At 39.7% G+C, this 25,676-nt stretch overlaps 1 protein-coding gene across 1 annotated transcript in view; it reads right to left on the bottom strand.

Annotated features, from left to right (window-relative positions):
* TMEM132B (transmembrane protein 132B) overlaps positions 1-25,676 on the bottom strand; it is a 250,451-nt gene that overhangs the window by 72,292 nt on the left and 152,483 nt on the right. Inside the window, exon 5 of the mRNA XM_019470772.1 lies at positions 10,272-10,458. Coding sequence (XP_019326317.1) covers positions 10,272-10,458 — 187 coding nt within the window. The remainder of the gene's footprint in view (positions 1-10,271; positions 10,459-25,676) is intronic.

The raw sequence follows: 25,676 nt of genomic DNA, 5'->3' as shown, positions 1-25,676 counted from the left end.
CATCCAAACTGCAAACAACTAGCAATATGTGGTCAAATCACTGCAATTTGGTAAGCTTCAGAGCGACTTCCAAGAGGAGGATTAGTAGAAAATGCTGTCTTTAGGTCTTGATCCTGAGTAGCTTGCAACAGGATCTCTGAAGCACTTGGCATCAGCACTCCCTGCATATTCATTAATGTTTTGGACTATGGTTGTAACAAGTATCAGCAAGTGTATCTAATTTCATGAAAGAAAATTATTGGTTCACAGTGGAATAACATGGTGCTTTTAACTCAAGCAGGCATGAAACATGAGTATGAAATCCCTCATATAATCTCTAACTATTGTCATTCAATGTTTATCATCCAACGCAGTTGAATACAATTCTTATCTTTGATGGATGTGGCACACAATAGCTGTTTTCTTGAGTGCATCATAAATATTAATAGTATTCACAGAGCTTCTTAAAATTTGTCATGTCACACTGCTTTCATGGAAACACTTAAAATGCCATTTATTTTGTCCCACCAATAGCAAATTCTCCTTTGGTTTCTTTCTCTCTTTTTTACTCTCAAAATTAAATGGTAGAGCATGTTTAACTGAGCAGAGGAAAAAAGGGATAATGGTTCACAATGAGCAATTCCAAGACCTAGTTCAGATGCCCAGAATGAGACTGAAAGGGAAAAAATGTGATATCCTTTGGAAAATACAGTCCAGTTAAAATTGAAACACTTCATGAAATTGAGGAGATTTGGCTGGAATTTCGCTTTTGGAAGAACACGGAGAAAGAAGGCTGACATTGTCAAAATGGTCCTACTCTGCCATATTCAGAATGGGACATTTTCACTTAAGAAAAAAAAGCTCTTTTTCAAAATTAAATATCTGCACATTATTTAATCAAGTTTAATCAAACACCTCAGTTCTACAAGGAAAAACGTTTTTCCACTGTTAAACAATTTCGATCAATGCAAAATAGCTTTTCTGAATGCCTGTTCACAAAGCATGTGGAAATCTCCTGGCTTTGTTCAGTCAGAGTGAAGCCCATGTGGGCATTCCTCATGGCATGTGCTCCCCACACATTCCTCTGCCAGCGTATTTCAGAGTCAAAGTGTTCCCCTGGATCAAACTTAATAAAATCTTCAGTGGTTTGTATTTTGGCTGATATGTTTCAGAAAATCTTTTAAAATTTCATCTTGCTCCATAAAATTCACCCCGTGGTTGTCGGAACAGCCTTACAAAACAAAACCATTTAATTCCCTATGACAATTAATTTGAAGATGGTAATAATTGCAGAAGATACAATCTCTGCTACAGAGACACAAAACACTCACTATGGGCATGGGAATATAATACTACAAAAGAAGAATTTCTTTTTTCTTATTCTGTACTCTCTCCAGAGTAGTTAATTTGCTTTGAGTTTAAAATGAATCCTTCCAGTGTGGGGTTTTAGGGAAGCTCAAGGCTTCAATCCCACTCCCATTAATTAATGTTAAAATTCACACTGAAATCTGTGATTGGGATTCATAGATTCTGGTTTTATTTAAAAAAAATCTTGATAATCCCTGATATTTCTGGGATGAAGATCTACTCTATATTGAATTTACTTTTAAATATTTTTCCCGTGAAAAGGTGAATTTTGTGAATGACAAAATCATGATCTGTGCAGTTCACTTTGCATGTAAAGTAAAACAGAGATGGACTGTATAATTTAAAGGGAACTGGAAGGCCAAAGGTCAAAATGATTTCAAGTAAGAAATATGCATTAAGTGCAATGGATAAACACGGATGGGACATTTTGCACATAAATACATTCTAACCAACCTCTAAAAATATGTAAATCATCTGGGTTTGCTAGAAATGACTGATCCTATTCTGATATTTTTGACACTCCAGGATTAAGCGTTCTGGGGTTTTATAACTGACCCCAGAGAGAGCGAAGAAAAGAGGCTGCTAAAGCTTGACATTTTCTTATTTTAGTTTAAGGTGAAGGTAAGCTTCTTTCTAAGTCTGGGTCAATTTCCACCTTGGCATGAATGTGCTCCTTTATTTGGTGTCTGAATATAAACTATATTGCCACTAGCAAAAATGATTTCTGTAGGAAAAATAAATTCTTTAAAGGATTTTATTTTTTTTAAACGCTCCCTTTTTGATAGCTGGATTCAACAGTGTTCTGTGTAGGAACATGGACACCCAAATTCACATTACTTCAGACATCTTTTAACTTGTACTGAATTAAAATGAATGCACAGAAGAAATCTTTTCCCCAAAGAAGGGCACAGGAATTGTCATGAATGAAAGATGGGGCAGAATCTGAATAATGGAACAGGACGTAATCTCAGCAGATTCATAGACAAAAGCTACAAAACAGGAGAAGTAGTACCAGGAAACACATGATTTCTAAACTTTAAAATGACTGCTTATTTGACTAGAGGGCCACACAGGCATCACTCAGCATGGAGAACCACTGCAGACCACGGCTGGATGTGGATGCATGTGGATCTGTCTTGAGTTTGTGCCACGGCCTCAAGCTTGCTTGAGGACTTGCACACGGAGACTACCGTTCTCCAGGCATGTGACACCATTCCCAGCACAAGCCAGGCACCCAAGTCCTGTCTCTTTTATGCAGGGCAGACAAAACCAAATATTTTAGAGAGGGTTTTTTATTTAGTCAATCATTTCTGGAAAATCTTCCCACAAAAATATTTTACATTTTTAATTGAACCTTTAAGCTGGAAAGGCATGCAGCCCTTACTGGGAACGATGTATCAGAATATGACAGCGGTGGACTCTCCATGAATAAGAGCGCGAGGCCATGCCATCTCCTCTGCAAATGAGGATTTGGTGGCATTCATCCCAAACTGCGTTTACCCTCCTATTCCTCACTGGATACTCACTCAGCAGCCAAAGCTAAAAGTACATTAAAATAAAAAAAAAAAAAAAAAAAAAAAAAAAAAAAAAAAAAAAAAAAAAAAAAAAAAAAAAAAAAAAAAAAAAAAAAAAAAAAAAAAAAAAAAAAAAAAAAAATCCTCACCCTGCATTCCTGCTTTTTCTAAAACAAATAAGCAAAGTGTTGCACTCAGCAATTCCCTTTCAGCCTGAGTTACAGAAACAGGCATCTTTAAGGATGACTTTTCCAGGTGTTCTTGTCAGTACGTTTGCTAGCAGCAACTGGAGATGCTATTATTCAACCTCCTATTTAAAAGAAACCTCACTACAGTATATACAGCCATCTGTGGTTCTAAGAGATTCACAACATTAGTAAACCATTAGTCAACCAATAGCTTACATTTTTTGGGAGGAAACAAGATTCCTGAAGACATAGATTAAATACTTGTAGGCTATAGAGAAATGTTTCAGGCTGAGGTGCTCAGAGCACTGGTGAAATAGTGATTGTTGCATTTGAAAAACACTTCAGAATAATGACAGTCCAGGAATTACAATTCCATTACTGTAAAAGAAAGGATCTGTAGCACATGTATCTAAAACACCAGTGCTGCCAGTCACAGACCAAGCCATCGTTTTCCCACATAAGAAGAGAATGCTAGATATTTGTCTACTATTAAACCTATTGTTCCTCAAGCCTTCAGCCTCAGCTGGAGCCTTCTTCTAAAAAACAGCTAAAATACATCTCTTCAATGTCTTGTTCTTTACTTTGACTAAGTTCCTGGTTGCCTAGAAACTCTCCAAAAGACCTGGATTTTTCTTCTTTTATTATTTTTCCCCAACTGCTAGTTAGATAACAGGTTAATCCCATCACATTCATTTGTGACAGAAACCTGGATGACAGGCTCAGAGCTGGTGAAATGTTTGTTTCTTGTACCGCAGGAGTCAGGCTCCACTGCCTACCTTGCTACCAGCAACTTTCCATAACTATGGAAATTGCAGGTTATGTCTATTTAGGTCAAGAGAGATAACTGTGAGAACTGTACCACCACTGGATAGAACAGATTTATCTGTGCTATCCATTTCTACAATTAGCAGGACATACACTTCCACTTCACGAAATTATTACATTGCAAGATTATTATACTAAGACAAATCAAGGAATCCAACTTTACAATGTTCTGACAGATCTGCTGGATGCCTAAAACACACCTTCTGATGCATTAGACATCAACCAGATTCACAACTCACATCCTACTTCAATGCCATAAAACTTATTTTAAAATAATCATCTGCAGTGTTTATAGTTAGTAATTGTAATATCAGAAGGCAGATTCTTTTGCTGATACTCAGTAACCTAACAAAATAGTGGAACCAAAAAGAGCTTCAAATGTGGTTGCGTTCCACTTCCTCACCTTGATCTGTTATTCTACTCAACACAATGAAAATGGATCACTTTCTACTTTTTGGGACATTAGTTCCACATGTTAATCTGTACACCAGATGCTGGAAGAATCAATTATCAGAGACATTTATTGTCAAAAAGAAAACAAGATAAGCCTCACAGGAGCAAACATTTTCATCTGACACTCAGTCTACTGTGGAACGTTACACTGAACAGCCAGGCGCAGATCCTCAAAGGTATTTAGGGACATGTTTGTATCTTGCAAGAGGACAGTGCAGTAACACTCAAGCTAGAAGCCTGCATGCTATCTCCAAATTAGCCACCTCAGTACAGTGTTCAGTCCCATTCATTTTCTATAGGTAAAATTTCTCACCAGTTTTTTATCTTAAAAGCTCATGGCAAAACGTAGATAAAACTAAATATTCCTTCCACTCTCCTCCAAAGAAACCTCCAGGAGTCAAATATTCCGGCTTCTAAATAGGCTTCGAATTAAGGGAGTAATCCTCCCATCCATGTATTTTTACCTGAATTAAATCGGCTTAAATAGTTGTGCACAGCTTTAGGTGATAAAACAGCATTTACATTCTTCAAAGCCACTCATCTCTGCTGACATTAGCTCTTGACGGTATAAATCCTACCTCTTTTCTAGCCAAAACAGTTTTTAGAGATAATAGGCAATAGTATCGTAGGATTTTTTTTAAGTATTTTAAAAAGTACCTTTAGGAGTATGAAAAGTGACTTACAAATCATTCAGAAACAGGTAAAACTGAGTAAGGGTGACTTAATTTCCATTTAATTTTCCATTCTCATCAAGCTTGGTTTATTCAGGTCTGATTAATTAATGTCTGTAAAGTGTTCTGAAAACATAAACCACTACATAAATACTAAATAATAATAGAGTACTTAAGGAAAAAATGTTAATTTGTGTGGAGTTTTAGGAATTAGCATTTATTTATTTTCCCTATGCAAGCAGGCCCATCCAATCCCTTCTAGCTATCAGAAAATGCTCTAGCAGTTACAGGACAATGCATCTTTACGTATTTTATGTGTCACAGTTCACAGAAAATGAATTTAGAATGACTTGCAAAGTTGTACTTATAGAGGAATACACACACAGACAGTTTTCATTCATTTTCAAATCCACTTTCCCTCCTAACAGAAACCTAGCTGCACAGCTTCCAGGATTAAAACAGCAGCACTCTGAAGGATTTCAGAGGTTGCTACGTTTTGAGTTTTGTGTTTTCTCAGCCTGTTGTCCAAAGAACTTAGGATTTCACTGACCACTTCTAAAGCAGTCTGAAAAAAAGTAAGAAAGAATCATGTATTTCCCCACATACTTGTACCTGGGTATCTTATGACACCTTGTCTCGATACATATATTTTTATACCTCTACAGCTATACAAGAGGACAATTATGCATATATCCAACTTTCATGCTCAGAAGGGGTGAATTTCCCAATCTAGCCTCATCTACAGAAACAAAACCTTCCAGGAACAAAACGCAGGCTATTGGTATAAGCACTTTGGGAGATCAGTTAGTTTATAAAACAAAGGCTAGGTAGGATAGGTATGTGAGGTCCAGAATCCTGTCTGATCATCTGAGCATGTCACATTGAATACTAGACAAAATAAACAATCTGTTTCTAAAATGGTGTAAAATGCACACAGCAATACCATCTGGGATCAGATCGTACGTGAGGCTGGAAACGGTGCCAGTGAGCCAGTAAGTGCTTTGCACTCTGAATTGATTTTGAACTGGTGCTCTAGTCACCTGCTAAGAGGTAACAAGGCCACGTTTGGACTAAACAAAAACCGGGGGGGTGTTGGTTTTTTCTGAGGGGGGCACAGGCTGAAAGATACAGTCTACCCTCCAATGTCCTTTCACGTCTCAAAACTTTCCTCAAGTAAAACCTAATGTGTTTTCACATACAACTTTGGCTGTACGCACACAGACTGGGTCGCTTCCTTTTCCACACTCTTCTCAGCATCTGGGAATGATGGAAATGACAGTATAGCTCAACAAGAGCATTCCCCACTATGTTCCTCTATGTAGTAAGTGCTATAGGACTGAAGCCTCTCAGCAAGCATCTGATTTACAAGCAGAGCCATAAGAACAACTCCACAAAGAGAGCCGACCCTTACAGCAGCAGTAGGGTTATCACAGCTTTGTCACCTAAATCAGCTCCTGGGAGAGGTGTAGGCTGCATGCAACTGTGATCACCCATCTTGGTATTTTCTCTTTTCTTTGCCATGCCAGCCAGGGATGGTCTGCATTCCCACGGCATCCTCTCTGTGCACTTTTCCACTGTGCACAGAGTCTACATTGCTCACCCAGAAGTAGATACACGACTTTCAGAAAGCAAATCCTAAACTACTAGACTGTGCTGTTTCCATCTGGATGTAGTTCCCTTGAAAATCCCAACTGTCTGGCCCTGTGCAGTTGTTGAAACTGGATGTTTCAATTAGAAGGAGCTTAAGGATTTGGGGAGAACTGTCAGATGATGCAGAAAGCAGGCTCTCTTTTAATTCATATCTGATTTGATTCATATTCATAGTCAATATGAAACTTTGTTTTATTTTCTCTCATTAGTGCGAATATTTTATTTATTTACATATTTTGAATGCACCGAATTTGGCAACAAATAACACTGAGATTTATTATATGGAGGATCATTCAAATTAAGATGGATAGTTTGGGAGGAATTCTCAATATTCCAAGACTGTATTTTAGTCCTCTTCCAAAAAATATGGAAAACCCCCCAAAAAACCCACAGTATTTTTACAGTTATCAGACAGAAGGAAGAACAGTTGGTTTTGCTACAATAAGTATTTCTACTTTTCTCACAAGCTAACAAGTTTCCAGTTACTTCCTAATGTCCCCACAGAGGCTTAAAAATCTCTGTTCCTTTTTAGTCACAGCATATAGGCATTGCAGCTTATCATAATGTTCTTTCACCAAGTTATGTCGGATAACCTCACCTCAGGAGCAGGCTAACAGCAGGCACAGAGCACAGCTGATGGGTGCTGCCCTGGCCAGGATTTCACCTGCAGAGTCTCCCTGGCCCTGCTTCCTTCTGTGCATCTCAAAACAGTGCTTATTAATGCACTGCTGATTTGATACCAAAGGGCTAGCCAGAAATAATCTGCAATATCAATTCATTACAGCAAGATTGTCTGCTAATAAGGAGCTATTTTTTGCTACATAATGTGCAAAAATCAGCTGTATCTTCACTTAGAAAAACCCAAAAGCAAAAAAACAAACAAAAAAAGCCTTTCAAGCTTGCTACCAAATGTAAATGTTAAGAACATGAGGTTTGATGTTAAGGGCTTCATAAACTCACTAAAACAAAAAGTCAGCTCTTTTCATCAGGCTATTATTCAAATGTTACCATGCAGTCTACCATATCTTTATCTACAAAAAAAGCGCAAGCTAGTAATGAGAAAAATATCCCCACCACTATCTCCAGAGTCACCACGATGCAATGACAGAATAAATTACCTGGGGGCTCTTTCGATTTTCTCCTGTTTGTTTAAGAAAGTAGCATGGAAAACAAAGATAAACTCATGACCAACTGCAGCAACAAAACAGTGATATTCCAAACCAAATGGAAGAGGCTGTCTTTATATTAAAAGAACCAAAGTGGCCTTCCAGTCTTCTTACTGGAAAGAAATTTTCCCTCGTCATGACACTGAGCTGCGCTTCTTCATGCAAATGCTGGTGTCATTACCACTGAACCACCATGAGGTTTTGGTAATCCCATCAAAACATTCACTCCTGCAAATCAAGGGCTAAATGTTTTACTCAAACCTTAAACTCTCCAAGGAACTCTATGTTTTCATCTATAAATATTCAATGTTTACAATGAAAAAGTGGATACACTGAAAAGGAACAGCAACTAATTTATATTCAGTGCAATGGCAAAGGCATGGAACCACACTGGTTTCTGGACCCTTCTGTCGTGCTCTTCTGGGAGACCAAGGTCCAGGAGATGACAAAACTCTCCCTTACAGATACAACCTGCACTCAGAGGGAGACTGCTTTACCAATGAGCCAGGCAAATGTTGAAGAGGAATGAACGTTAAAATGCATTTAGTTCAGTCAGGAACTCTGGGCCTCGGGAACGTGTTTCTCTGAACAACACTGGATGATGCATAGAGCAACTATTTTTTGCTCCTCACGGGGCAATGCAGTGCCAGAACCTGCACCAGTTAGTGACTGTTAAATAAAGCAGCACTGCAAACTGGCAAACATAAGGGAAAGAAATGCAAATACAAGCTGTTTTTCCTTGCCATTGCTGTCATCAATTCTCCTATCAGCCTTGGGCCAAGCCAGTTAAGGATGCTCACATGCAACAGCAAAGTAATAGCCCACAGGAGACCCTCATTTAAGGATTAAGGTCATAATTTCACAAAAGAAGCTTTTTCCTTTACTCCACAGTTAGTTAACGATGACAAAGTGTCAGAGATTAGATTAGCTCCGCTTTGAATTCAGGTTCAGCCTCAGATTTTGTCCAAGGACATTTAGAGGCAGCTGAAGGGGCCAACATCTGCCATAACTGCAAAGAGATGAAGTGAAACCCTGGCAAAACCCTGGCAGAGACAGCAGCAAAGCTCTGATCCAACATTCACAATGGGCTTTTGGGTCGGATTCACTTTTCTTTTCTATCTGTGGTGCTCTGCACAGCACAAACTCCATGCCATCCATTTGAAAGCAGCAGTGCTATGTGCAAGACTGTTCATGCACCACATTCTGTCATTATTATATCTGATTCACCATTACTACTTGATAATATTCCATCCACACAATTAGAATTTTGTTTCATCTCCTACATACTTCAAAAAAAAAAAGCACTAGAAGAAAATTCTCCATTGACTTTTCTGCATATAATTTCTCCTCTATCACTGGGCTGCCAGTAAGTGTAGCCGTTGGCAGTAGGAACTGGAAATTAAAATTATTTAGGGTCTTGTTTACCTTTACAAGCATCTTTCCTTGCTTCTGTCCTAGTAAGAGAAGCTAGTGGTCATGCAGAGGAAAACACCAATATTTGTTTGTTATATGGTGTAACAGAAAGCAAACCAGCACAGACCAACTTGGAAAGGAAGTACAAATGTTCATGAGAAAGTAAACAAAAATTACCAGAGTGTTTCTGAGGGAACTGGTATAACATCCAGGCTCTCTGGCTGGATATTATTCAAATGTTACCATGCAGTCTACCATATCTTTATCTACAAAAAAAGCGCTGTTTCTGTATCTGGCTGTTTCTCTAGTTTTACACCAGAATATCCCCACTGAAATCACTGGTCATGTGTAAGCTTAAAGCTCTAGTGCTACAAAGTCCATCAGGCCCAAACGTAGGCCAAAGGTCCCTCCTAGAAAAGGTGCATTTGATTTTACAAGGAGATATTTGCATTTTTAAAATAAACCATCAGCTTCAAGCTTTCTGCACACGTACACCTTAAACCCTGCCTGGAAAATATGGCTGACACCTACATCTTCAAAAAGTATTTTGTCCTTTCTCTATAACTCAAAACGGACCTTTTATTAAATTGACACTTTGCAGCTCACTAGACTGTGTGGCGCTTTGGAGAAAAGCAAAGCAGAAAACAGTCCAGTTGTTTGGTTTAGCAATGAAGTTTCCCACACATGCATGCTAATTTATTTCATTGAAAATGTCCCAACTAATTGCAACATTTACCCTTAGAGCACATGCATTGCAGTCACATTAATACACCAGAAGACAATGGCTCCAAAGGAGCTATTACCATGTACCAGGCCAATAATCCACAAACGGTAAAGGATTTTCACAAAAGACTCAAATGGTTTCCAAGGAGCCATTCTGGCATATCAGGTAAATAAAATATTATTGAAATGTATTTCTTGCATTTAAATCACTTGCAGCAGGTGCATAGGAAGTAGCATATAATAAAATGGCTCACATTCCCTTGAATACTAACAAGAATCAGCGGAAACATTTAGCAAAAAGAAGCAGCAGACGGTTCTTACCATCGCAAGAGGAACAATTCCCACAAACATTGTTCGGCTGACAAAGATCTCGGAGACTACCAGTTCGCTCACAGAGTCATCTCGAGGGTATTCCACCTGCCAGGTAATTTGCTGGGCCCCTGCCAGGCTGCTAGTGTTGTCGATCTCAAAGTCCATCTGCAGGATCTCGTAGGAGGACATGTTTGCTCTGGGGAAAAAAAACCAAAACAAAACAAAATTGCTCATAACGTCAGTAAGCTGTTAATAACAAAATATATTTTGATTTCTCTTTTCTATTCACCAGAAGATTTACCATTAAATTCAATATGCAGACTTGAAGACACTGACAGAAACCTAAATCGAACTACAGGCTGGGCAGCAGCTATACTTTATGGTGACAATATATCTTTTAGTTTCCTGAAATGGAGGCATTTTTCCCATTAAACTCAGGCATTCATTCTCTGCAATCACAATGAACTTACAGAATAAGACCCAAACCCTGGGAACTGCATTGCACAGATGTTGCTAAATTATTTAATATAGCATTATTATAATTTTTGTTGCTGCAAATACCGATGCTCCGAAACAACAGAATACTTGGCCATTCCTCATGCTGTATCAGAAATGAGCTCTTGGGGCAGGGGGAGAAGTCTTTCAAACCCAACCTTGCCTTTATCTCAGTGAAAAAATGGATTTGCAGAAATTACACATGACAAAAAATGGGGGGTAGATTATCCTTATTTTCAATTCATGAAGACATTCTTCTCATCAGTGGTGCAGACTTGTAATTATATGGTGATCATTATATGTTTCTCATCTGGAAACAAAAGTTTAAAGGTAAAGAAATGGATGTAAATGCATAGCATTCAGAACTACTTAAAAATTACTTCTGCTTCTTTTGTTAACACCACCACTTAGCACTCTCCTCTGGTCCAACACTATGTAAATATTAATAATTAATCCTCAGGTTAGAAAGACAGATCTTATCTTCATGTTACAGAGAAGAAAACAGACACCAAGATTTAACCAACAGCACTCGGCATATCCACAGCAGGGACCTATTTAGAAAACAGACCTTTGCTCATCCAGCGCTTTACTTCCACAAAAATTAAGGTACTTTACAAAGCAGCATACAAGTTCCTGCCCCAAATTCCCAGACAGACACCTGCAGTGTGGAGACCTGACACAGCTTACAAAACACGGAGGCAGGATGGAAGGGCAGCTAACCTGACTGCAGACCTAGCTGCTTAATCATATTCCATCGAAGAGACAACGGATGTTATCAATATTACGGAAGTTTCAGGGTACGTGCTCATAAAATAGGTTAAAATCTGAATTTGCAGCATGTTAGGCCATTCTGTAATGACCTGAATGTGCTCTTACTGCGAGCCTGAGATAGCTTGTTCCACATCTAGGGATGTGTCCTGTGCATGTAGGCACCCCTCAGTAATGACCCGCCCTCTGTAATTTCACCCTCTATCCTGCCCCACGGTACATTATTTGTGTGCCCTTGCCCTAAAGTAGTGACTCCAAGAGCTGTGTTCGTAGAAAGTTTTAGCCTGTTACTACAAAGAACAGAGACTTAAAACATCCTTTTCCTCTTCCCAACTGCACAGAGGCAGAATCTGGTTTTGCCATATGTTTTTGAAGGCGCACTGTAAAGGAAAAAAATCTGAACAGGAATTATTGATTTTCATGTTTTCTTTCTGACAACAAACACTACAAACATATGCTTCAGTGCCTGGAGGATAAATGTTTTCCATGCTGACAGAAGATAATATCCACCTCCAGGCAAAACTAGAAGCTATTAAGGCATCTTTTGGGTGGCCAACCAGACAATCAGCAAAAGTCTTTTAAGACAAGTATTATTACACAATACTAAGGATGTAATTAAACCATTTCTGTTAAAAACATAACCACTGTGGGCACCGCGATGGAGTACTCAACTTCATAGTCTTCAGCGTATCACTTCTGGCAGTTTGTTTTATCTAAATTACATAAAATTAATTTGCTCAACACAGAAATAAAATTTAGAGATGAGCTTTACACTAACTACGGATCTAGATATTGGGCCTGTCAAGGTATGTTTAGATCTGCAATTTAAGTTCAATCTGTTCAAGTCAATAGTTGCCATACACAAAAACACCCACGAGTGGTTTCAAATTCAGAACAAAACCACTGATGGAGGGTTTTGCTTTAGAATCACCACTTAAATAATATGTCAGGTTAGTCTGCACCAATAAATCCATTCCACATGTCCCACCGATTGGCACTTCTTTGAGCTCGGTCCATCATGCCTTCAATTATTCCTTTCCTGTTTTTCTTTTTACACATCCAAAAAATAACCATAATAGTGGTTTTATATTTTTAAGACAGACTGGGACTCAGATCTCCCTAAGAAAAGCATGTGTGTCTCTTGTCTATAGAGCAAGCTGAAGTAATTGCCAGGGAGTAAAATGACTCTTGTGCCTGTAAATATGCAAAGACCTTCAACTGCATCCTTAGCACGGCTGTATAGCTATAAAAGACGTAAATTTCATTTAAAGGCAGACATGGTTATACACTGCTGGATTAGAAATGAGTCTCTGTGCGTCTAGAAAAGAGCAGAAACTCACATACAAAAAGCTTCCTCAGATCTAACTAATATTAACATATGAACTAAAGCAAAGCTGACTTCCCAGGTGTCCCAGGACCCAGGACTTCCTAGGTCCTGGTTCAGAGAATCCTTATCATCACCTAGAAAAACAACGTGGCTTGTCAAATGTTTTCTCCTTTGTCTCAGAAGCAAATCATGTAGCATGACATATTAATATTGATTAAAGAAGGATCCACCTCTTTTCATTTGGACTTTTGCTGAAAGAGATGGACTTACTGTATCTAATCATCTTTCACTTACAGAGTTTCTCCACTGAGTGTACAGCTTTAGCAAACCAGCATTCAACTTTCTGGACTCCTTTATTAACCAGCAGGTTTCCAGTTACCTTCGGAACAGCAGGTCAATGAATTTTCTCTAAAATTATGGTCTCCCTTTTTTCCTCTTTAGGACAAAGATTCAGCTTTCAAGCAATGCCAAGCGTTACAGTATCTGGGACACAGAGTACCCCACGGACTAATCCACCCTCTTTGTTCTAAGTCTCTTCCCAGGTTACATCTATAATGAACCCGTGATAAAACCTGAAAAGTGAATTTATTTCTTGCTCAGACTAGCACCTTCTTACTGGCCGCTGCATCTCTTATCCTACGGGAGCTTCTTTCCTAGTGGGAAGATTAGTACCATATTCATAATTCTTGCAATTTATTAACCATCCTCTATAATACCGTGTGGGAGACCACTGCCTTTTTCCACTGAAATTGATGGAGGTTGCTAAAGTAAAACCAGAGATAAATTAAACCATAATCAAGACCTTAAAGGTTAGCATTTACTTATGTCAGCTCCATTAGCTGATAAATCCACATTGCAACACCTGTATCTAAATTTCTCTCCTGGCTATGCAGCATTACACTATAACCCTTTTTAAAAGGAGTCATTCCACCCTGCCATGGCAAATCTTCAGCTTTTAGTCTGATTTGTAGCTGGTGGCCAATATGTTGGTCTTTGTAGTCACTGTCGATCTGCAACTGCCTGGTGAAGACAAAACGCTACCAGTGGGAAAATCCACTAGCAGAGAAGACGACTGTAACTCATGCTGTTATCAGCCATTAAATCCCGCTAAACCAAACTTTATCCCATAAAGATTTGTCAGCTTTTTCTTGAGACTTATTCCATTTTTCTCTTAAATAAGTTCGCCCTATTGGGAAGAGCCTGATGGAATCCAAAGACTATAAATCGCTTCTCCTTTCCACATCTTTCTTCTCTTTTTAGTTAAATATTTCTATTGTCCAGTGAAGTCTTTTCCCGGTTTAGAAGGATTTTGCCAAACCCTAGTTTAGAGGAGCAATAAAAAATAAAAAGTCAAAATTAGTTTTATAAAAAAAGATTATTTCCTGCAAGCACAAGGAAAAGACCTTATAATTTTAGGCAGCTGGCATGCTTGCTAATAAGTCCATTTCTATGGAAATGAGTTCATAACTATTAATTTTGCCTGCTCCTGATCTATTCTTGATGAGCCTTTCAAATTTAGAAAAGCGCTTCATGATTCTCTCAATTTGGTAATTACTAACTCCCTTTGATGAATCCAGCCCAGTGTTTCAGACATGAGACATTCATTACACATTTTTTCTTTCTGGTGAGAGGAGAAAAAGAAAACATGGGCTTGGATTTATTTCCTCTCGCAAACTCCAGTAAGTAGGCCCTCTTCTTCAAATTGCAATTTATAATCCTATTTGTGTACTTTCACAATACTGCCTCTGCTAGGTGCTAGAAGAACCCTCAAAACCTTGAGATTTCTGCAGTTTCCTGTTGTCCAGCCTCATATATAACTAACACATCCAAACCAGGTCCCCAACAGCCCAGTCAAGCTTTCTAACACATACAGTCTTCATTCTGTACACAGCAGTTAGTAGGCATGGTGGTGATCCATCTCTACAGAGTTTTAGCACAGAATGATGCACAGAATCCACGTAAACAGATGCCATGCCATCCATGCCAAAAAAAGCCAACTGTAGCTCCAACCAACTCCAGAATAAGAAGAGTTAATCAGGACAGGAGAACGTTGCTAAGTCCCAGAACTGGACGCATGTCCTGCAATGGACACATCCAGGCTGCAGGCATGCAGAGCCCGACTGCCTTGCTCGGCTTGCCAAGCTGAACCTGAAGTATTTCCTCTGGATGTATACATTAAGCCATAAAGGAGTGAGCACTCCACCCAGAGGCAGAGCCTCTCCTCAGTTCAGAAAACTCTGCCAGTAGAACAAATCACAGGCTGCACAAACCACTATAAAAATAAGGCTTGGGTTTCAAGTGCTCCTAAACACATTAGAGAATTCTTTCATTACTGCATTCAGATGCTTTGTAAAGATTCACACTGTTCTTGGAGGGCTATCTATCATGTTACCTTGTTACATATATTCTGATTGATTTTCTTCCTGAATCTGCTAGTGTATGCAAACAGTAGGAAAAATATATATTTTTTAAATCTGAATCTAAAAAAAATCCAATATCAGATTTTGTTTCTCTACATTTATTACCTTATTAAGTATTTATATGGAACTGCATAGGCTTTTTTTCACAAAGTAATAGGTTACTGTGAAGGTCCACCATAGCTCTAATGTTAGAGGCTTTAGTAAGTACTACAAAATCACCTGGCATTGAAATATCACTGAATTTAATTTATTCCTAATTTTTGTCTAAGCAAAACATGGAATTACTGAATTAAGTACTGGAATGATACACAGTGATTGATGTTATGGCAGTGACAGTCTAAATAGTTAGTAGTCACCTTAAATAAACAAATGCCTATTATTAGCTATTAAGAAAGATTTATGTTGCTAACCAAACTGAAGAGCCTGCTCTATGTATTTTTAGAGAGAATGAAATGTGCCACGGTGAAGGATGACAGTGCAGGACACTTTGCAGTGCATTCAGCTGGGTGTGCCACTGGCACACGGAGGGTTTGCTAGCTCCCACTGCCGGTTCATCAACAATTTAGTTGATAAAAGTCAGACCCTTCTATTAATGCAGTTGGCTATAACAGGAAATCATGAGTTTCATTCATTCATAAAATAATGTTTTCAGTAAATGGCAATCTGTTTATGAGGCCCACAGCGGGGTAAACAAAACCCTAAAAAAATGGAGCAGACACTAGGTAATTGAAAATAATAAAATGTCTGGTATCATGTTGCTTGAGAATCTTTTCAAGGTTAATAATGGTCAATTCTTACTCCCTCTGACAAATTGGCACCAAATTCAATGAGAAAAGTATTATATAAGCAAGGTACATTAGTTTATAAAATATTTCAGTAATACAGGTCTCACGCCTTTGATCTCAAGAGGATTAATTTCATAAGTACGGTTTACTGAAGAGCAAACACTTACAAGAGGAGGCTTTTCAATGACTGATTGGAAATGCTCAAGACCCTAATTTCCCGCTGAAGGCAAATGAAGCAGCAGACGGCCAGGACCTCTTGGGGAAAAGATCCAGACTAAAGGTCCTGACCTTCTCCCCCTAAGGAAATTAAGATCCCAGCAGCCCAAGATGAAGGAAATAAGAGAAAATACCTACTAACAGAGCAGCATCTGGTTTCTGAATTACGGAGATTTGCATACTGTCAGCCCTTATACTTTGCTGAGTGCCGCTTTCCTGAATGCGGGCAACTGGGTAACAGGAACAAGCAGCAGCTAACGCCTTTGAAGCCAGGATATCTTCTAGCAGCTACAACATCCTTAAGCACAGATCCTACTAGAGAACAACTTACTGGGGTGAAACGGCTACACCTTGTGTTACATACAAAGTTTGACGATGATAATGGATGTTAAAACCTGCTAGCCTAACCCCTTTTCTCCCAGCAGATATCATTTCCATTAGGCTGTAAGGACACAAAGGTGTACAGAAGCTTGGAAGCAGCCTACTCCCACTGTTCTCCCAGGGTAGTTTGCTGAGAAAGGGCCTCATCCCGAGGAGCACTGGAGATGGGCCTGGCTGGAGCCCTGCATAAATAAGTGCAGGTATCTCTGTTGAGTGTTGCAGCGTGGATGAACGTCCCTAGAAGCCAGGGCAAACTACCTGCGTGTCCTGAGTATTTCTGCAAGCTTTTGCATCAACGTGAAAATGTTCAGATGACACAGTGCCACTGCCCCTTACTGCGTAGCCCCCAGAGGTTTTTGTTTTGCTGAGGGAAACCGGACAGTTGGGGGTGCAAGGCAGGCACAAACACTCGAAAAAAGCCCTGCTCGCTCTTCTTCCATGCCACGGCACAGAAGTGCAAGGCAGAAGTCCCAAACATTGAACAAAGACAGGTTGGATGGCAGGTTGCAAGTAAATCTGCAGGGATGGAAAAAGTTTGCTTGGTTTCCTCTCACGATGCATTTCAAAATCACCATTTACAATTTCCTCTGTTGTCTAACAGAGTACTTGCTCTGTTGTCCAGTTTACTTTATACTGACTACAGGCTTTTTCAAAACATTTCTTGGTGCCCGATCTTCTTTTTCTTTCACTACCGTAAAAATTCATGCTCCTCACAGATGCATGGGCAATGTAAATGGCTACAGAGGATAAAACCAAGCTGCTAAATCTCTTAATAATGTATGGATTGACACAGCACTTTTTAATAATCCAGTAAAAGCCATAAAAACAAGAAGAAAATATTTTTCTTTAAAACACACTACCAAGACCAGATATTAGTCATGTTATTTTGCTTAGCCAACGTTTTCCCACAACTGAAAACAATAAATCTAGATAATGAGCAAACCTTTTAAGCTTTTCAGCTTCTTCCACTGCCAATTCACAACTGTGCTGCTCACTAACAACTTGCAATAACTTCCACTTTATTTGATTTTACCAACATCATCATGACAACCCTGGAGACAACTGAGACAATTGCTTCAATTATTTTTATTTGCTTCCACCCTTGTGACAGTGTACAGAAATTCTCTGGTAAAAGAGTCCTTAGATACTATTTTAGATAGCCTTTAACAAAACAGGACTTTTAGGACCAAATTCAGTATGGGTGTAATTGGTGCGCTCCATTGGCAACGTATCACTGGGCACTGGGACTCCCATGTGTTCCTTTGTCGTGACTCTCCCCTTTTGAAACAGCATGTAATATTTTGGGGTTTAAAAAAGCGTTTTGATTGCACTGGAATATTTTTCTGACTACTATTTAGAACCTCGTTATTGCTGTGCTGTGTATTTCTTAAAATAAAGCTTCTCTGCCAGGAGAAAGAATCTTGCTGGGGAATATAACAAAGCCATCCAGTAAGAAATTGGGGCCAGGGTTTAACTGATGTTGGATGCAAATATAGAGGGAGCTATTGTTGTTTAAAAATAAGACATCATTTCATGATGAAAGATTTATGCTGAATCCTAACCAGTTAATAAATATCAACAGCCCAAATGGTGCTTATAATTTTTCTTTAACTATTCAGAAATTCTTACGTATTTACATACCATAATCACACGGTGTATTTTCAACATTGCTGTGCAAGCAGCTGAAATATATTATGAAGCAGAGACGGATTTTTAAAGAACCAATGACTGAAAATTCAAGCTAATAAATACAGTGACATAAGAACTTCTTTGCAATGCAGGGACTCACATACAAAGACCCTCACTCCACAGACTCTCAAAAGAACAAGAATACAACTCTGGGAGGCACTTTTTTACCACGGCCTGTGCTGCAGCTGAATAACCCAAGGCCTGGGTGCCTTCAGCCAAGCTGCATGTGAAGTCAATGCAGCAAACATTTCACTTGACCTCAAATAAAACACAGTGGATGGTCAGGGGCATCCAGAGACTCAATGGTGGAGACAGGGAACGTACTCTAAAAGTTACCTGTTGGAAATCCTTGGTGACACACTGCAATGCAATGGGACAGACTCTGGGTCTGTCTATAATGCCACCATATAATAGCCAAAGAAATTAGTTTCCTGCAGGTAATTAAGCAGAAGGAAAAGGCCACTCTTCAGTCCAGCTCCTCCACTATCCCTACACTTGGTTATTGGCTACCAGCTCAGCGTAGCTGAAGACGCTTCATTCAGAGTCTTGCTCCTGCCCAGCTAACAATGAAATGGAAGACACGCAACAGTTTAATTTACCTGCATACTCTTCCAAATTTATTGTGAGTCTCAGGAAGAGTGACTCTACGTGCCAGCTCCTGAACTCATACAATTATGTAAGGCTCTTGAATTTTATATTTACAAATACGTACGCAACTTCCTCATCTTCCTAGATAGAGACAAGAGCTTGGGTAAGTGACCTGGATGTACCCTAACAGCTCAAACCACACTTCCAACAATATGTTTCCTTGGCATTTTAAACACCTTATGATTTTTATATGCCAGACATTAGCATTAAGTGATCAGACTCCTTTGTATACACCAAGTGCATCAGAAAAGAAAACCACGACTAGACCTAGGAGAAAGTTACTAGCAATCCAGTTGCTGTTTTGATTTCAGAATTACAATTGAGGCTGACAGCTGGATCTCCTTGGGGAGAAAAATCAACCAGAGGGGATCTAAAGATGCAAACTCCCCACGCACAGAATTTATGAATTAAAGGAAAGGGGAGACAAGCTGCAGACTGTGACATGAATATACCTAATGTGCTGGAGGATACATGAAAACAATGACAAATGGTGCTCTCCTCTTGAGGATTTAAAAAGCCTAATTCAACACCTTTTGAACTTAATCCTTTGCTTAATGGGCAGACAGTGTAAAGGAGTAAATAACAGAATGCCAAGCAGCTAGCAAGGACAATGAGAAATTTAAAAAGTCAGTTTTTTTTCTTTTAAAGCTTGCTAAGAGTGCACAGAACTCATGAGCCTGCTGTAGAAGCTACTGTAATACCACCTGCATGAAATAATTAAAGAGCAAATCAAAATAGGAACATGGGCAAGAATTATTTTATTCCTCCTACATTCTCTTCAGATTTAAACAAGATTAAGCATCTAATGAATTAGACCTAGCTTTCTTTGAATCTAATGTACTCTTAGATGGAGAGATAACGTGCAGGGTGTCCTGTGGCTAACTCACACGTCTGCTAAGAAATAAATGGCCATGACAACATCCTCAAAGAAGTTAAGGCAGGGATCAGTGTAGCCCATTAACATTAACACAAACGGGACTTCCTCTCTCCCCACTACCCCGAGAGACACATGGTGTACATAGAATTGTTTTCTTTTATAGGCTGATAATTATGTTTTTAAAAAGAGCTAAGCTTTTCCTCTCACTGTTGATACCCACTGAACAGACAGCAAAAACATGAAAGTGAAACTGGCGTAAAAACATCAGTTTCCCATGTTTTAATTAATAAACAAGATTAATTCATCCAGCTGAGCAAACACAGGGTGGATCAGGGTCTGCATTCAGTGTATGAACAGAAAGAGCCATCTGCAGTAATTCTGTGTACCTCCACCCTTTGCTAGTTGGGATCAGCTTAAAGTCCTGATCTTCGCAACAAAACTAAAAGCAAGAGAGAAACAGGCAGTTATAATGTAAGTCACACCATTAAAAGCCTATTTTCGTCCTAAAAATGAATCCAAATTTCCCTAGAAGTGCAAAGATAATTCCAGATAACAAAAAGCAGAAGGGTGGATTTAATATTTCTCTTTTTTAAAATCATTCCACAATTACTTTCTAATGGCATGAAAGTAAGGTCAACACAACTGTCACCACATAGTGTCTCTAGGTCACCTTTTCAAAGGGTAATCACTACTTTGTCACACTTGCAAGACAACGATTTCCCAACACGTGATGAATTCAAATGTAGTGACAGCTAATGGGATGCACTGGGGGGGCTGCTGAGATATTGCTGAGAGCTAAGGTCATACCATGAATAAATGAGTTCAGGCACAAGTGAGTAATAAGTGAGGTTAATTCATTTAGGCTCTGAAAAGGAATAATTAGAAATGGAAAGGGGAGAAGAGGTGTTCCATCCCGCCTTCCCCACTCCCCTATTTGTATGATAAAACGTCGTGTCCCCCCGGACTTCATTTCAATGAATTTCCTTAGCAATGAAGGCTTGGAGTGGGGCTGAGTGAGTTGAGCTGCTCGCCAGCGTGAGGCAGACCAGACGCCTGCACCATTGGGAAGAATCACCGCTAAGGACATCGCACTGAGGACTTCCCACGTTTTCTCAGGGAGTCTGAGCAACACATGACTCGAACAGACCAGTAACAAAAATACTGGTGGGTTTGATACGATGTTATGTTGACTCCCTGATTACCCACTGTAATAGTCACACAGTTTGGGGACTGTTTTGCTTTTTCATTTTCTTTGCTACAATTAAAAATGTTACCTAAGCAAAAATACCAGCTGTCATGAAGAACAAAGAGTCAGATTAAAGGATTTCTAGAAAAAGAAGGCAGGTTCCTGCAAGTGCTGCAAATCACGCTAAGCTACATAAAATATCCCTAATGTTAAGGGTTAATGTAAAGCAGAATTTACAAAATCATCCTCCTTCTATTCCTCTCTTTTCTGAGTCTTTTCAGGATTTCATAATCCCTTCCCTCCTCCTGCCCCCCTCCCAACTCCCTTCCTCCCCGTACAAGAATATGCTCAGCCCTGGAAAATTGTTTAGCTGAAATCCTTAGATTTTGTCGAGTCCTGGCATTCTTTGAGACAGCTGTATTTACACCCATTGCTGGTGGGTAGTCATGCTGGAAGCAATTAGCTTTCATGCTTTTTCAATATCCCCTTTCAAAAACTTTGAGATCCCTCACTGCTATTGATTTAGATGTAGAGAAGCAAAAAAAAAAAAAAAAAAAAAAACAAGTTTATCCATATGCTGAGCTCCTTTAGTCTAATTCAAATGCAGCCTTCAGCTCCCCACCACCTAACGCATGCCTCCACAGACACGTTCCCAGCCCATCAGTGAAAATGCTCAAAGGCCTTGAAGACCATCACCAGAACACTCAAAGACAGCAGCTTCCAACACTGCTGGGTCCAGGAAGGGTTCAACCAGCCAGCAGCCATCTCTCACTTAGATCGACAGGTTGCATTTGAGCATCTCTGTTGAGTTTAACAACACTTTCAAGTGTGTCCTTTATATTTTTCTAAGAGAAAATCTGTCACTGCTGGACTACTTAAAAGAAAAAAAAAGAAGAAATGGAAAGAAAAACATGGTATGATAAGACAGTAGCTAAATGTATACTGATTGCAGTAATTGCATCCATTCCTCTGTCGGAAAGTCTTGTATTGTATTTCTAATATGCGCTGATAAGTGCATTCACAACATGATTAACTGCCTCCAGACAAGAATGGCTATTATGTTTAACAGACTGATTAGCAAGTGACAGAGCTGCAAACTGTACTCCTAGTAAATTGGCTGCTTTTAAATTACAGCAGCTTTTTTATGGCTCCATTTTTAAAATGCAATGATTTGTTACACATATGCAACGTAATTCCTATCTGACAATAAGTAATAGAGGATACTGAGCTTTTAACTTTTAATCTTCAGATCTCAATTAAAGCATTGCTCATTTTCTTTTTAATTACAGCGAAATCTGCACCATACACGGTACTCATTAGGCAACATCCTGTCTTCAATGTCTCTGAAAAACTATCCTTAAACACATGGACAGTGATTCTAGTCCACCTTATTTAAGCCATCACTTTTGCTGGTTCTGTAAGCAGTCAACTAATACAGGATTTATTGTATTCTTCCCAGCATTTGATTAATTCCCTCTTCTTACTGCTATGGGCACCTTTCCCATGGACTTTCACAGAAGCCCCAGTGACCTCAGAGCAAGGCAAAGGCAAGAAGTGCCGGGTCTGTGCCGTCGACAGCCCCGCTCACCTCCTGGAAGATAAATCAAAGCAGAGATCTCAAATCTGACCTCAGTTCAGACTTGTCATGGCATAAGGCTTGCCCCTGCTATAGCCAGGACTGTTTATACCTCAAGTGAAATGAGCTCCTCATTAATTCACTGTATTTCATAACCACAAATGGTAGGATTTAGGCACACAGTTCCTTGCGGTGCTTCTCAAAATCCTGTCATCAAATGTGTGGTCCTGTTTTTGTTGATTGCTCTTATTTTTAACATATGAAAGCACCGGTCTTGGATTTGGGCCCTCTGTGTATTTCATACAAACACAACTATAAAGACAGTCCTGACCCCAGAGGGCTTGCAGTCCACAAGACAGAGACAGAAAAGAGATATAACAATCTGCACCAATTTAAATTCATACAGAAAGCACAAACCCTTTAAGCACAAATTTATCTAGAGACTTTCAAGCTCAATGACATCATGTACTTCAAACCAGCTTATTTATAACATAAAGCTTAGTATAACTTGTAAGGAGATAGAATAAATCAATTTGCTCTATCACAGAACTTCATCAGATACAATACAGATGGCTCTGCTACCATGGTTAAAAATAACCTACACATTTTTAAATCAGTTCAAGGCATTTATCAAATTAGGAAACCGGTGGAGGAGGATGTTGTCTAGCTTGTACACAGTAATGGGAATATCCACCCAGCAGTTTGGTGCTTTTATTAATCTTATCTCACATATTTATAATTTTATTCTGGACAGTCAGCTGAACTGGTAGAATTCTGTTTCCCAAATCATTTATCTTTGCTAAATAGCAGGGCAGAACAACTTGAAGTTGTTTATTGAATGTAGATAAGAGGTGGGGGGGGGAATCATCCAAAGGGCAACCTGATTGTAGAACAGAACATGAAACACTTCAGTAACAAAACCACTGTAAAGCAAACCTGGCGTCCTGGCTGAGCAGTCCAACACTTCATGCTGGATAAAAAAGGATGATGAGAAGTAACAGATTCCAAGAGGTAAGCCCTACAGTAAATCAATTGTCGGGGAGATTGCACCATAGAAGTGGCCCTGTAGATCCTGGCATCCTCCTGCATGGTCCTCAACCAGTCGGCTTGTGTTTCCCAGCTAATCTGAACCACGCAGGGAGACAGAGTGCAGAACACCCAACAGCCCTGCAAATAATACTGTTTGAAGAATGAAATTCATTTGTTTCTCAGCTTTCATTGCTCTTGTTCTCACATTCCACCCACAGAGGGAAAATTAGGTGTTGATGTTTGCTCGGGATTTATTTACTAAAGGATTTACTGCAAGATTCTTGAAGGAGCTCTGTCCAGCTCTTCCCACTGGAAGGAAAACCACGATGCCCCAGCGTCTCTGGAGAGAAGGGACATAAAGCCAGCACGAACAGCTCAGAATGTGTGTGCCTAAAGAGGCAGGATCATTCTCTATGCTGGAAGGAAATTCCAGTTCCTGTGTAACCCCTGCAAAATAAGGAGGGAGAGCTCATGCTGTGACCACATTTTTATTTTTTTTTAAAAACCAGGTTTAATAAGCTCCTGGGTCAGCCAGAGCTTTGACATCCACTGCCTACTATTTTTCTTCATAATGAGCTCCCTAAAGAAGACCAAAAGCCTTTGTAACTCAAATAAAGCCAGATTTCATCACAATAAACCTCGAATATGTAACTTATTAAACAGGGAAAACTCAAAGCAACTAGATCAAACAGAAGAGAAATAAAAAGGCTTATACCCAGCTCTCCCCCTAGATCATGGTGTCACTGCAGGCAGGTCCTCCACACTTGGTCCCAGCTAACCTAGGGACTTCCTGAGCTGCAGCAAACCCTGTCCCATACCTGGCAGTCCCCAGGCAGATCCCTCCATGCCCTCCCATAGCTGGCTGCCTGCTCCTGCTCCCCTGTGCGTCTCTGCACCAGCCACTGGTGACCAGCTCCATGTCGTGGCCCCTCTACGCTGCCTCTCTCTTCCCTGGGAGGTTTTTTGCAGAGCATGCTCAAGTCTCATTGCCAGCTCACTGTCTTGAGCCCCCCTTATTGGATTATAATGATGGTCTCCCAGTTCAGCGTCCAGGTCCTTGTACAATCTCTTGGGGTCAGAACACTGACCAAAGTAAGATCTACTAGTTACTCGACCAAAAAGTATCTAGGAGATTACTCCCTGGAGTAGATGCTCAATGTACAGGGCAGGGCCACACAGGAAGTTTAACTCTCTGAAGTCCATGTGAGCTTTACAGCTGCTTTCAGTGGGCGGAAGACGAAGATCTATTTGCATCTAAATCTAATCTTTTTTCCTGAGGAGGACCATAAATTAAAAAAAGGAATAATCAAAAAATAATAAATTCTGCCTAGAATATCAAGTTCAAAGTTTACTTCTACCTTTACAAGATCAATTTAAGAAAAACAAGATACCATTAGAATTCATTAGATACACACTTTAGACTTATTGCTTATTAAAATATATATTAACTGTTCCCTACTACTTCAATTTATCAGCTGCACCATGCCCATATTTTTTTTTCAAGAGGATTACAACAGCACAACTAATTATATGAATGCTTCTGCAGGTTATGACCGAAAATGAGATCAGTTGATAAACTGCTTTGATAAGGATTCAAACACGTCCTAGGAGAAGGAGACATCTATCCGTTCTGGTTTTGCTCCTTTGCAATGGCCTTAGAAACACACAGAAATTGCTTCTCTTCTGCTCTTGCTCATTTAAAGTCCACCTCTGTCCACCGAGATACCCACTATTCCTTGCAGCACCCCTCTCCATGCCGCTTCCGTGGCCTCTCACCTCCATGTCCCTTTTTGTTGCCATTTGGCAGCCCTCTGACACCAACCCCGTCTTGTTGTCCCCACTCTGCCACCTCTTTGCTGCTCCAGCAGCACCACCAGGTCCCCTTGGCTTGGCCCCCTTCATCACCCCCTACAATCTCATTTATAATCACCATTGCCAAATTGCAGCTTTCTGAAACACTTAGTGACCATCACCCAGAATACAGAGGATCCTAACCACAGAGGGAAACACCACCAAG

This window comes from Aptenodytes forsteri, unplaced genomic scaffold (assembly GCF_000699145.1).
Source record: "Aptenodytes forsteri isolate BGI_AS27 unplaced genomic scaffold, ASM69914v1 Scaffold79, whole genome shotgun sequence".
Taxonomy (NCBI): domain Eukaryota; kingdom Metazoa; phylum Chordata; class Aves; order Sphenisciformes; family Spheniscidae; genus Aptenodytes; species Aptenodytes forsteri.
The sequence above is the reverse complement of the archived record's forward strand: the minus strand, read 5'-3'. Positions and strand labels throughout refer to the sequence as shown.